The sequence below is a fragment of the Galendromus occidentalis genome, unplaced genomic scaffold (assembly GCF_000255335.2).
Source record: "Galendromus occidentalis unplaced genomic scaffold, Mocc_1.1 scf7180000075896, whole genome shotgun sequence".
NCBI classification, from domain to species: Eukaryota; Metazoa; Arthropoda; class Arachnida; order Mesostigmata; family Phytoseiidae; genus Galendromus; species Galendromus occidentalis.
The window spans coordinates 99,617-113,321 of NW_003803886.1; the positions used below are offsets into that span (position 1 = coordinate 99,617).

At 51.8% G+C, this 13,705-nt stretch overlaps 2 protein-coding genes across 2 annotated transcripts in view; both read right to left on the reverse strand.

Annotated features, from left to right (window-relative positions):
* LOC108865024 (keratin-associated protein 19-2-like) lies at positions 1 to 552 on the reverse strand. Its single transcript, XM_018641643.1, has one exon. The coding sequence runs from the start codon at positions 550 to 552 to the stop codon at positions 1 to 3; it is 552 nt and encodes a 183-aa protein (XP_018497159.1).
* A 3,353-nt stretch (positions 553 to 3,905) lies between these two features.
* LOC100903153 (Lim3 homeobox protein) overlaps positions 3,906 to 13,705 on the reverse strand; it is a 14,238-nt gene continuing 4,438 nt past the window's right edge. Inside the window, exons 2-8 of the mRNA XM_029113013.1 lie at positions 12,105 to 12,279; positions 11,598 to 11,800; positions 10,702 to 10,824; positions 10,215 to 10,433; positions 7,142 to 7,312; positions 4,423 to 4,445; positions 3,906 to 4,260 (exon numbers count right to left, since the gene is read on the reverse strand). Coding sequence (XP_028968846.1) covers positions 4,036 to 4,260; positions 4,423 to 4,445; positions 7,142 to 7,312; positions 10,215 to 10,433; positions 10,702 to 10,824; positions 11,598 to 11,800; positions 12,105 to 12,279 — 1,139 coding nt within the window. The 3' untranslated portion in view covers positions 3,906 to 4,035. The remainder of the gene's footprint in view (positions 4,261 to 4,422; positions 4,446 to 7,141; positions 7,313 to 10,214; positions 10,434 to 10,701; positions 10,825 to 11,597; positions 11,801 to 12,104; positions 12,280 to 13,705) is intronic.

Here is a 13,705-nt window from a genome sequence, read left to right on the forward strand (position 1 = left end):
TCACGCGGAGTATCCTACATAGCCGTTATAGGCACCAGGGCCGCCGTTCGAGCCGCCGGCGTACCCTCTGTATCCGTTGTTGTAGCCTCCGTATCCCCTCCCATATGCGCCGTACCCTCCGTATCCTCCATTGTAGCTTCCGTAACCGCGTCCGCCGTATGCTCCATATCCTCCGTATCCGCCGTACCTTCCGTATCTTCCGTATCCGCCGTACGGTCCGTATCCGCCGTACGGTCCGTATCCGCCGTACCCTCCGTATCCGCCGTACGGTCCGTATCTGCCGTATCCTCCATATGCGCCGTACGGTCCGTATCCGCCGTATCCTCCATATCCGCCGTACGGTCCGTATCCGCCGTAGTTGCCACTGTTACCACGACTCGCGCTGTTGTTTCCTGCGTAAGCTTGTCCGTCGTATCCTCCGTTGTAGCCTCCGTATGCGCGACCTCCGTTTCCGTAGCCTCCATAACCGTTGAACTGAGCGGTGACGATCGCCAGTCCGACGGAGACCAAGAGGAGCGACAGGGACATCCTGGAGAACATGTTGAGATGCATCTTGGAGCAATTGAAATCAAATTCCACGATCAGGAGATCCACGGGTGGTCAAAAACAGTGTTCAAGCCTGACCCGGGTTTCGTTTCGATGTGCAGTAAGGAACTCACTTTCGACTATATATGGTGACTTCCCTCTTTCCTCTCCATGGTCACATCAGTCCACATAACTTTTCAGACCCTCTCCCGGGACTCACGGTGGGTTCCCCTGACTTCAGAAACCTTTGTGACAGAAAAAAATTGCTTGTTCCATGCGTTTCCAAGGATGTCGCCTCCTATATTGTAGCGTCAGAGCTACCTTCCGTTGAGGGCACGTGAGTTTGAAACTGCGGCATGCAAAGACAGGAAGGACTACGCGGCTCAAATGACCCATGCTACAACGATCGTTTCGGAGCTCTTGAACATCATCATAACATGCCATGCCCGGGACAGGGAATTCCACCTACTCTTCATTCCAACTCATCTCCCCTTAAATGCTTACATGTCGATGTCTCGGTCGTAAGAGCGCCAAAGACAAGCAGTGGCAAATTCATCCAGATTCCGAGTGGGCGGCATGTTTGGTGCACGCGGGAGTGTCCGCGAATCTTGTCGAACCGACCCTCAGCTCATCGGTGCCCAGGCATTCTGAAGCGGCGCGAAAACCCCGAATCCAGCTCCTCGTTCCGAGGCCTCATGCGCACTGGCGCATGTGCGCGTTACTGCTGGATCAGCTCCACGGAGCTGCTGGTTGAGGTGCCGACTTGACACTTTGAGAGGTCGGAGGTCATCGCAAGGCTAGAGCCTCTCGACGCCGCCGCAAGCTCCTTGGAGTTCGAGATTCCGCAGTACTCCTCAAGAGCACGAACTCGGAGCTAACAATACTCCGCGGTCGGCCTCGCTCTCCTCCGTATTCGTGGATACGGATGAAGCTCTCCGATTAATATCACTCAAGAGTCGAAGGTATCGTTAGAGCAGTTGAGCATCGAGCCAGAGAAATGAGGAATAATGAATTTGAGGAATCAGCACGAAAGAATCTCTCGATGGTGGGCTTGCTTTCGGCCTCGTTTCAGCAAATGACGTCGTGAAGCATCTCCGATGGAACGGATTCGGGTACATATGTTCCAGGTCCCCTATTTTCATCAATTTTTCGGGTCCGCGAAAAGTTTTCACATATCCGAGAGCGTATTCCTCAGTGATTTCCAATGAGAGAGCTTCCGGAATCCAGACGCGGCGGAAGATCACCTTGATCCTGATCTCGTTCGCCAGGGTTCACGTGTTTCTAGGAAGAGGAGGAAACACGTCCTCGAACTATTTGCCCACTATATCGGCTGCCTCCACTGAGAGCAGTTCCTCGCACGCTCAAAACCACTTTCACATCTTCTCAACTTTCCATATTCCGATTGGATGCGAGCTTGAAGTTTCCAGAGTGGTTCGGCGGCTCGGACCGCGAGGGGCGATCGACTGCTATCGATGAGCATCTCGGTGAAAATCGGAGTTCAAAAATCAAAGGACACGTATTGAGCTTCCGACATGGAATCCTCTTTCGAGAGACTCTCCACATCATCTCTCAGCTCCTGGCTCCCTCGATGGAATGCTCCGAATGCTTGGCCCATGCGGAAATTTCCGATTGGTGGATTGTCTCCGCAAGATAGTTCTGGAGGAATCCAGATTTGATCGGCTGGACCCGTCGTGGAGGTTGTTTTCTGTCTCCTTCTTACGCAATTTTCTAACTCCAGAGACCATGCCTCCTCGAAAGATCTACGCTACCCTAAGCAAATGTGCGGTCGGAATATCCGTATGTAATAAACGGGGCGCTTAGCTCCCTATTGCATCGGTATGCCTATGGGAAAGCTGTTGGGATAGCTAAGCTCCCTCTATAATGCGCGGTTGGACAGTAGATCTTTAGGTCAATGACGTATACCACCATCATCATTTACGAAAGATTGATCATCCGACTCGGGATCGGATTGTCAACCATGGTATGGGAATTCGAATATAGGATTCCAGAGGTTCGGGATATTGTTTGGATGTATGGACAACTCGCGTCGTCAGCCCACTCTTTGGTCTCAGGTGTGTTTAACGATGAAGAAGGTTCTCGTAACATGAGGGCGGAGCTTTGGCACACGCGCCCAGCAGCGTCCGAATTGACGAATCTTGCGACGCTTCGCAGCCGTGAGTCAGATTCTGAAGGCCAATAATTTTACACATTGAGTTTGGTGATCCAGATGAGCCATGACATTTATTTTACGGTGTCACTTCATTTCGTGGTGGCGCGTGGCGCGTTCCAGGGGACCATTATTCCGACTTTCTTGGCACGCGAGCTGAGAAGACTTTTCTGCCGGTTTCTCCGAGGATTCAAACGAGTACCCCCCGATCTTGATGAGAAGATACCTACATGCGATTTGGGAGAACGTTCGGTACCAGGATAGTTTCAGTCATCAAGGATATTTCAATTCAATGAAAGCAGTCTTATTTCCGCTGACCGATCGCCGGGGAGCAGCTCCGAGCATTACTGAACGATTCCAGTGACAGCTCATGTACGCATTGAGTCGGTTGAAACTCCTGAAGCTAGTGGAAAAGATCACGCTGATCGAGCGAGCGCTTGCCTACTTGATCCCGGGACTTCGTAAACAGACCAACGGCTGAGAGGAGAACCAAGATAGGCATTCTTTAGTTTCCTCCATCGGCGGGAAGGAGTGTGGCCGTGTTTCCAGACACCCTCGCCTCGCCGCTTCCTAATCCTAATGGTCTTCTTCCACGACACCGTACACGTATCTCGATCAAAGGCTGCGCGCCCTCAATTCGACGAAGGTCTCTTTCGAGTACCGTGAATATCCCAACGGCGGAGCAAACTAGAACTCACGAGCGGTCTTTGATGGAGGGGGGGTTTTGTTGGGGCTCGAGATAACTGAGGGGCAGTCTCTAGTCGAGGGGCCCCTCTCAAAGGCAAAAAACGGGTATCCAAGTCCGAATGACTGGAAAAGATCTGCAGAAAGAACTTCGATAGACAGTTCCGTGGGGCCTATGTATCTGTACGACGGATCCCGTGGTAATTGCACTTTTAACCTTGCTCTATACTTATCCTGAGGTATGGGAAAAATAAAAGGTCAGCTTCTTACGTCCGAGCGGTCTCTGACAAACGGGCAGGTTGTGGAGGCTCGGAAAGTAGACGAGCGCGCTCTTTTATGAGAAAATTCACGGCATTCGAGATCGCCATGCGGTAAATTTTCTCCCGCCTCAATGCACAGGAATAAGCGCTCGTAGAGCGACAAAATGTTATTTGGTACATCCTCTCGAGTTGTTCTCGAGAGCGCTTCCCGGCGAGGAATCACTGCTGTGATCATCCCAAACTCCCCAAGAACCTAGAGCTGCAGGAACTCTTCTCGAGTATGGTCTGCGGAAACAGACAAGTTTATTCTACAATACATTTGGTACAAGGTGCCGGTAGGTGGGGAGCTTGAACGAATCGTTCTTGTCGAGGTCTGAGATTCGATGGAGAGAGCATTGCTTAGCCGTAGTATCCACGGCCGTAACCTCCATAGCCGCGACCGTATCCGCCGTAGCCACGACCGTATCCGCCGTATCCTCGTCCGTATCCTCCACCGTATCCTCCGCCACCGTATCCTCCACCGTAACCGCCGTAGCCGCGGCCATACCCGCCGTAGAATTGGGCGGTAGCGGCGGCAACGAGAGCCAGAACGACGAGGAAGGCGAAGAGTTTAGCGATCATTTTCTATGGAAGGAAACACCGTTTTTAAACACAGCCGGAGATTCTGCTCATCGGAAGCCAAGATCACCGAAGACGGGTATCCGACGAGCGTGCTCGAAGGATGGAATCCGTCAGAGGGTTCACGAGACCGCCTCGACTCCGTCCGGAGTTGAGTGAGGAACTCACCAGTTGTGTGCAGTTGCAGATATCTGACGTAGCGAAGCACCCGCGTTATATACCGAATAGAGGGATACCCTCGCTCTCCTCTTGAGTGACGAAGTTGATGTTTCTGGCCGTCCCAGAAAAAGATAAAATGACGTCACCTGCCGAAGTGAGATCTGCGAAGGAACGGCATCGTTGCTCTTGCCCTTTTCCACGAGTGCCATCGCCCCCTCTCAAGATGACAACGGTGTACGAATTTCGTACACAGCCCATTTCGAATTTCAGGGCTGGAGAAAAATCTTCGGAATCGACCGTGGGAGATTCCCGCGATGTTGTCGAAGAAGTTCTGAATCTTCGAAGACGAGGCATCTGGACTCTGAGAAAGACTAGGAGCGGTATCGTCAAGGGTACCCATATCGCATTGTCCCATTTGTTTATTCGTCTGATTCAGATCCGAACAAGAAGCCTGCAGCTCGATGTCACGCTCCGGCGGGAGTAATGGGTATTTTCCACGAGACGCTTTCAAAACTATCAATCATCCAGGGAAGTTGCATTCAGTGAGCGATGCCATTTCGAAGGCAAACTCTGAATCTTGTTGACTTTGTTATTATCGTCATTATTATCGGAGTTTCTCCCTTCGGGGCATGACGTCAAGTACTCCCATATTTGAATGAACTCATGTGGGAATCCGAGGAAGATTGGCCAGGGAAGAAATCTAGTTGTGCGGAAGCAGTCCAGATCATTGGCTTCCGTGACTGAACGCGAGGTATGTTAAACACAGAAGTTCTAGCAAGCGGAGTTCTGTCGTCCCGTCCTGAAACCTATTACACACTAAAAGCGAGCGGTTTTCTCCGCTCATTTTTCATCCATACGTCACTTATGTTTGTCCCGCTTGCGATTCCACCTTGTCTCCCTACTCACGCGAGCATTTATACATTATACGATTGACTCATAAAACGAGAGCTGCTCAAACTTCACGTGGATGCCTTGTTTTTGTTCTCTTATCCACGGATCCCGAGAAGTCTCAAGGTCCCTAATGTTGACACCATGTAGGGCTGTGGGAGCCCCGAGCGAGTCTTTTATGCAACGTTCGAATCTTCTGTACAAATGAGCTCATTATCGCAGCGGTTGTTTTAGAGCAGCCAAATGAAATTGAGGTCTCAGCATGCTTGTGCATCATAAGGAGCCGCTCATTATAGACGAATAGTATGATTCTAGCAAGCGAGCAGCGAGGCAAACAAACAAGCAGAGCGTGGGGCTTATAGCGAGTACCATTCTTTCAGAGAATTCCAGCCTCATTCCATCTCTCGAGTCGCTGCCATCTTAATGTCTTGGAAGGATGCACAATTGTCTCATCAGGCGGGAAGTTTCGACATGCCAGAAGTTCCAATGAAACCAATTCGGAACTTGTGCCGAGACGGAAGGGCCGACACCGAAACGGCTCGGATTGAGCACTATAACAGCGAGCGAGACTCGTGAATTGGAAAAGCAATCTCCTTCCCTGTCGCGAATTATTTCTCGAGCATCCCAGAAATTCCACATTCGATTCGAGGATTCATTCGCTCACGATTATATTGCATCTTGCATTCTCTCCGACTTCTTCGGAGCCGAATGATTTGATCCCGGGATTTTTCTCCCTAATCTCGCGCGAAAATGAGCAGATTTAGTATTAGAGGCTTCCCTCCGTTGGTGATATTGGTATTTATTTTCAGGTGTGTACATTCTGAAATATATCTCGATATTAGCCGGAGTGGACGCTTCCCCCTCCCCCGAGTAGGTACTCCGAAGTTTGACGATTCGTCCGAATCGCCCGAGAACGCATCGGAATTTCACCGCGGATTCTCAACGCTCCTGGTGATAGTCATTCTAGATTAGACGCTTATCGACGGCGAGCTCTTTTGCACAGAAGTTGAAGCGTTGATCAAATCCGTTTTGTTTATCATAAGTGATCACAGACTTCCATACCGCTCCCTGAGAGCTCGCTTGTCCGGGATCAGTTCTGGAGAGGTGTTTGCTCTCTATTCAGTATGTACAGGCTTGTCAACTACAGAACGAACGCTTCGAAGTCACCCTCTTCTCGAAGCAGCTAGGCATCCAGATTTCGCCAGAGAACCGAATCGATATTCTAATGAAAATGGAAAACTCCTCCGAGAAGTGCTCTACCTTCGTTCGTGGATGGTCCTGAGTTCATGTCAGGGAACGACTCGGAAAATTACAGGGAGCGACATGAGAACGTTTTTTTCATGGACGTCGAGTTGCTTTCGATACCTAATTTCATTCATTTTCAGTCCTCTCCGTATACAAGAGAGTGATTTTGGGTTTTAGTTCAGGACCTCGGAATTCAAATTCATTGCACTCCAAATGTGGACCGGCTGCACACAGTAACATTATTGAATCACACTATAAACACGGATAAGTAAATCCGGAGTTCAGTGATACGACGGCGAATTGAGGTGTTGATGTGTTGTCGGATGGTCTATATCTTCCAGCCAGGACGCAGGGGACGGTGGCAGGTCCGCGGGGCCTATTGTTCCTCCTCCGGCCGCCGTTCCTGTCGTAAATGCCGCGGCTGCAAAGTGCGAGGTGAACGAGCCGAAATGTTGCGCCACCGTAGGACCCCCTGCAAAAGAACATACGGTCGCGCTGTCAGTTTGCGTACCGCACGCGAAGACGAGCGAGCTCAGGCGGTCCGGGCGATCAACCTCAATCCGTTGCGGAGCTGCAGCGGTGTTCGTGAACTCACCCGTCGGAGTGTGCGCAGGAGACGCGAGATTGTATCCCGAGTAGGCGGATTGGGGCCTGTTCGGGTCGGAATCGTCGTCAATGATATGGTCGTCTTCCTCGGAATCCGAGGACATTCCTCCGAGACCGTGCGTGCCACAACCTCCGGTGCTGAAGGGCTCCGAGATTTCGTCTGGGAATAAAAGATTCGAGATTGAATATTCAAGTTCCACCCTGTCCTCATCATTTCGTCGAGCGTCGCGTCAAGTCAGCGACTCATCGATCCGAGAACCTCTGATATTCCAGGTTCGTTCGGATCCGCGAGTCGAATCCGGACCGAGAGCCGCTAGTATTCGGGGAAATATCCGTGACTTGAGAGTCATTGGAGATTGCAGCATCGAGGACCACGCTAAACAAACGCCGGAGAGAGAGACAATCTATTTGAACGATCTATAAAAGAGCAAATCGTCCCGTTTGCTTTTAGAGAGCTGCAAATAAGCGAGGACCATGGACTTTCGGGGAGAGAGTTTGCATAGCAGGAGCCGAGCCGCGTGTTTCTCGGTTCGGCCGCTGCTGGGTCGATCGCCCGTGTAGCTCCTAAGCCAGCCCCCGAGAACAGCTCGACGGAATGAGCCCGCCAACTAGACAGTCGTCCGGCCGTTCGGGCGGCAGGACGCTCGGATGGGGCGTTAGAGGATATGAATGGCGAATACCGGTAGGGCGAGAGGGTTAGCGCCCACCGACAGCAGCAACAAATCTCTTATTATCGAATGCACGACCAGACAACGACCCAAGCGAGCCAGCGTTCGGTTTTCCGGTCGCTTGCTCGGCTTCCCACCGTCGCATACGCAAACCTACTCACAGACAGACTCACGCATACAGCCGACAGGGGGAAAACGGGGGAGAAGGGTCCCGGCGGAGGAAGTAGGAGAGACCGAGAGCGTTTGGGTACAATTTGCTGATTAACTTTTTCGGAGAGGGCGAGCTCAACCGAGGGAGGGCAGCCCACTGATACAAAGCTCCAGAGGCAGCGCAACGCCGGGCGGGCAGCAGGACGCACAGACGGAGGAACAGGCTGACGGACAAAGGACGACGATGAGGAGGAGGGAAGCAGCTCGAGCCGCTTCCTTGTAGGCTGCCCTCCCTGAGAAGCGCCCCGCTTGGTTGGCTGTTCGCTCAGCCGACCGAACGGCCGGCCGGCTGGCAGACCACAGCGCGACGAGTGGGGAGTGGGTGGGTGGATGGGTGGGTTGGTTGTCACTCGCTCCGAGGAGGGCACACTGACGCACTCGGATACACGAGCGGGCTGGCATACTCCTCCGTGGCGATGTCACCAATCTTATGTGGCCGCGCTCTGATCGAAGGCCTCGTCTCCAAGAGTTTGTCTCATCTTTCAGTTTGCTCTCGCACATCGGCTTCTCCATTAACATTTTTCAAACTTTAATTCTTTGTCCTAATCTCGTGTGACCGCTTCGTGTTCCGTAATAGTTCCGGGGACGAATTTTTGCGAACAACGATCAGATGTAGCCACATCGAGTGGTTTCAGCGCTACTCTCCATTTTCAACTTGTAGCTGCGACCACCACGAGCACCACGTTACAGTACGAACGCCAGGTGGTGGTCGTAGGTTGTCAGTAGGGTTGGGCCCTGTCTATCTGTTTGTCCGGTCGGTCGTTCAGTCGTCCATCCGTCAGTGTGCCTGTCGGTTCGTCTGTGAGAGCGACTGGCAGCGGTATGGTGCGCTCTTTCGGCAATTTTGCTGAGTGCCTCGGCTCCGTTCCCCTCCAGTCGAGCTCCGATATCTTTTGAATCGCTCCCGCTGCAAAACTCCATCGGTATTTTTTCCTTGAACGCCGGACGCAACAAATTCTGCTCGACTCCGCTAAGCTCTATCGTCCGGTGGTCGCGGGCGGAACACTCGATCGTCATCTGTGAGCCGGTGGGACGACGCCGAACTCGCGTTCGCTCACGCGACGGTCACCTTCAGTATTCAGAGAAACGCTCGACATCGAAGTCTAGTATTTGGAGCGTCTCGGAAGTCTCACGCTCCGCGTTATGCCGCCGCGTCTGTTGCTGATAAAAGCTGCGCAGTCTATGAGAGCAAATGCCTGGCTGGCATGTTATTGAATTAAGCAATATATTTTGCAGTCTGTTGAAGAGCTCCAGGTGCCCACCTCTCTGTTCTGATAGTCTGGATTTGATCAAAGTCGTGTTTGCGAAGTGAAGGGCTCCCGGTGCTTCCGCGCCTGTTTGAACCCATAAATGTGCGGACACGACGCGAGATGTGGCCGAGAAGGGCAGTGACTGTGAATTTTCGGGAAGACGACGGGAATTTTGATATGACGCCCTGACGACCGGAGATTCAGGCCCAAAGACGGGGCCAAACATCAAATAAGGTCGAATCCGTATCGGGGGAGGTTCGAGCCGAAGCTTGGATAGAAAAAGGAAAGTCGGAGAGAGATTTATAGCGCGAGAGGCACGAGAACACGACTGGTGTTTGAGGCATAATCAAATTGCCTGCCAGACCCGTGTTAAAAAGTGACAACTAGCGGGACAAAAGCAAGAGATCAAGGAGAAGCACTCCTCCGCTGCTCACTCGCGCGCTAGATCTCTCACTCACACTCTCAGACGCCCAACGGATGGATGGATGGATAGGAAGCAAACAAGATAGATAGATGGATAGATATAGAGAGCTCCAGGAGAACGAGGGGTAGAGAGGAGAATCGACGACGAGGTGTTATTCAAGGTGGTGCTGCCGCGCCGCTGTTGCCCGCCATAACTCGATTTGCTCTTTTCGTTCGGATGTCAATGCCAAAAACAGCTCTACATACTGTTTGCTCCGCGTTCGTCGGCTTGGGGAAGAGAAGGAAGAGCACTTTCCATGGGCGCATCTCTCTTCCCGCTGCCCTTTTTCTGTTTTCGGGGATGTCTCTTCCAATCGCGGACGGTCTTATCCGAAAAAAGAAAAAAAAGTTCCTGCCGTCGACTTTCCGACGCCAGCCCCGACCGTGGCTTCAGGCGCTCGGAATCGACGGAGAATCTTCGCAGCGTGCCCTGAAACAAAGCAGAATAACCCCGACGGCTGCTCCAACTCACCTTGATACAAGGCGTGACTGTTGTCTTTCGAGTCGTCCCCGTGTTTGGAATCCGCTGAGCTAGGCGGTCGTTTCCGTCCACCACCGCCGGATTGAGGAGCTCCATAATAATCCCCTGCACTGGCAACCCAACGAGCTTTGCCTCCCGCATCTTTCTTCAAGCGTTTCTCTTTCGCTCTCCGATTCTGGAACCAAACCTGAACGACTCGCATGTCCAAACCTGTTTGATTGAAAAATAAGCGCCTTTAGTAAAGCGAGAGTTGTGCCGAAAAGCCGCGAGCTTAATGCACGAGTGGACTTCTTGTCTGTGCCACTCTCCAAGGAGTCGGGAGTGCGAATCCTTCCGGATGCGATTCGGAATATTTATTATAATGGCCGGAGGGATCCATGGTCTCTCGGTACCCCGAGGGTCCGAAACTCTGGAGGAGAACTCTGCTCGTGGTGTCCAACTAAGCTCGGAATTCGAGAGGCGCAAAACGGAAATTCACCTGTATCGCGCGAAAGCTGCTCCCTCACGTGTCGCGCAGGTTTCGGACTCTGATTATAAGCTGATTTCAACGTCTCCAGCTGCTTTGCAGTGATTGTCGTACGAGGTCGTTTCGTGCTACCCTCTGCAGAAGAAAGATCGCTATTCATCGGAGAAAGTTGCGATAGCCCTAAGCTCGACGAAGAGGAAGCCCTAAATTATGTCTACTTCTATACATTCGTGGGGGAGTTTAGGTATCTCAATAATGAATTCGCTAGAATAATAGCGCTGGTTATCCGCAGATGGAATCGCGAAGAAAAAAAATTCTGGGACGGTTTGGCTTCTGCTCTGAAATAATGGCTCTGTTCTGGTCGCAGTCCAACGCGAGTTCGAGAATTGGTCTTCGAAGAGATCATGCCGTCACATGACGTGCACGCTCACTTTCCGTTTGTTTCCGCGGCGACTCTACAGCAACAAGAAGTCCCAAGCGCTTCATGCTGTTAAGTCCATTACCGAGCAAGGATGTGAAATAATGGCAAACGAAAGGTGAACGTCGCTTCGAAGTGGTCGTGATGTAATATCAGGCGAACCCGAATCGAGATGTCGAGTCAGAAAAACATTGTCTAGTTTGAATTCTTCTGGGGACTCCCGATTCTTGTAAATGGCAAGAGCTCTGCCCTATCGACACGGTCGGCTGCTGTCAAGCCACGTGCGAGATCATTCTGCCGGCAACGGCTCATAGAAAAACAACCAAAACAACAGAGTTTGCTATTTCAGCCTTTTTTGGTGAGCGCGCCGGATATTCAGCGTCCGATGCAATATTTTTCCAAACAGAGTCATCGCTCGGGTTGATGTTGGGATGGCAACCGGCACGAAAAACAAAGATATTCCTTCGAATCGGTCGATCTCTTCACAAACCTCTTGCTTTGGCGGCTTCGTAATCGGCTTTACAGACGAGTTTATTGTCTTCCATGAGATAGAATTCATCTCCAGTATTCAACTGGCGTTTACATAGGATGCAGGAGAAGCAGGCCAGATGATAAACGTTTTCCTGAGCGCGTCGAACTACTTGCGTAGGAGGAATGCCTTGCTCGCAGCCGGCACACTTCGTACCGTACCTTCTGAAAGCAAACTGCATGCTGTAGATCCACTGGTTGAGAAGATTCGAGCCGCCCCGGAGTTCAGGGAGATATTTCCCCCCAATGCATTGTCAAGTATCCGTGGGCATCTGAAGCGCTGTCGGTCGCGAGTCCCTAGCTTTTTCTTCAATCGAAATCGCTCCACTCATTTCGACCAAATGCGCGGATTTGCGAATATCGGAGTCATATCGAGAGCTGGAGTGGTCGAGTACTCGGACTGGGATCAGTCGCTGGACGAATCCTCGCGAACCCCGGAACCGATATGTTGAGATTATACGCTACTCACTTGAAAAAATCGTCCTTGCAATAGAGATGACCGGCTCGAGCGAAGCATTTGTTCGCCAACGGAGCTTGACAGTCGGAGCATTTCAAGCATTTTGAATGCCACGGCCGTTCGAGAACCTTCAAGATAAATCGGTCCAGAATTATGTCACCACATCCGGCGCATTTGGGAATGGTCGCTGAAAATTCAGAGAGAAAATAACTATTATTACCGAGAGTCTAGATTTACCGTTTCAGGCTTTGCTCGGTGACCGAGCCATTCCTATAGTTGGGTTCGACAGCGCGCTTACTGGCACCGAATAACTAGTGTCCACCAAGAGAATCGAGTAGGTACCGTCAAAGCGAGCAGGCGGTTCAGGAAATAGAGAAAGTCTCCCGACGGGAGCCTCGGGATAAATTATTATCAGAAAACGCCTCGTATCGGAAAGGGGAGCTAGCCAGGCGTGCCAAAGGTGATACGGACAGAATACGGCTCGGAGGAGCGTAGTGCCTTAGGCGGGTGCGATCCGCCCCGAACATTGGTGCTTCAATGTGGGCGCCGTGGAGGAACTCGCCTCCGGAGCATTCAAAAAATCAATGTCCATCATCGGTTCTCAAAGCTTAGAATTATAAAATCTGGGATTTCCCCCAGACAGTATTGGCTCTACCGCATGCGCCTTTGAAGCATTGCAAGCTTTCTGGAACTCCTGAGGCGAGAGCCATCGATCGTATGGAGACCGAACAAGACTCCAACATGCTCAGGGAGAGCTGCAGGATGGAAAGCTGCAAAATAGGGTATTAGTCGCGGTCATCTTGTCCTCTCCACGCTAACAGATTTTCCGAGGACTCCTTGCAAAGCCGTTAGGCTTCGGATCCGGTGAGCTCCAGAGCCGGTCCAGGGGATTTTTTTTAGAGTTCGGAGAGATGGGAATATCTTTCGTACTCGCGCCTAGGCTCTCGAGAGAGCCGCGGTTCCTGAAACCGCAATCATCTGTGGTTCTAGCTCAACATCGGGCGTCCATGGGGAATTGCGAGGGATCGCTCGGAACCGCGGTTCTCGGGAGTATTTGCGCTCCTTTGGAAAGCCTGCCCGCGCAGCAAGAGCAGCGCGTTCCGAGCGGCTAAAGCTTCACTCTGCCCACTCGATTTTCTGCGTTTCGGGATCTTCTTTCGAGGAACAATCTCCCCATCTCCTCTCCTCCCCGCGGACATCGGGAATGGGTGAACGAGACAGCCGCTAGCCTGAGCTTCTTATAAGAAAAATCGAGGGAATAGACACAAGGAATTTGAACAAGCGACGATAGAGCTGTAAAGCCCCTAAACTCTCGAAGATTCGCGCTGTCGGTCTTAGGGTCTCAGAGATCGATTTCATTCGGAGATTTCAGTTCGAGTGTCCTCTCTATTGGCGGGTCGCGAAATTCAAGCCGAAAAAATGGGGGTATAATGCACACTCGCCTTCAACTCTATGCGGCGTGCTCCACTGCGCGGCAGATATGTGCGTACGTGTCAGTGGCGGCGTCCTCGACTAAGTGAATTAGATGCGAGGGAGGGAGCCCTCCGGTCGCTTCACTAACCAGCCAGCCGACCAGCCGGCCGCTCAGTTAGTAGGAGGCTCCCCCACGAAAG

Excerpts from the sequence above, each read along its gene's own strand:
- LOC108865024 (XM_018641643.1), bottom strand. The coding sequence starts at position 552 with ATGCATCTCAACATGTTCTCCAGGATGTCCCTGTCGCTCCTCTTGGTC.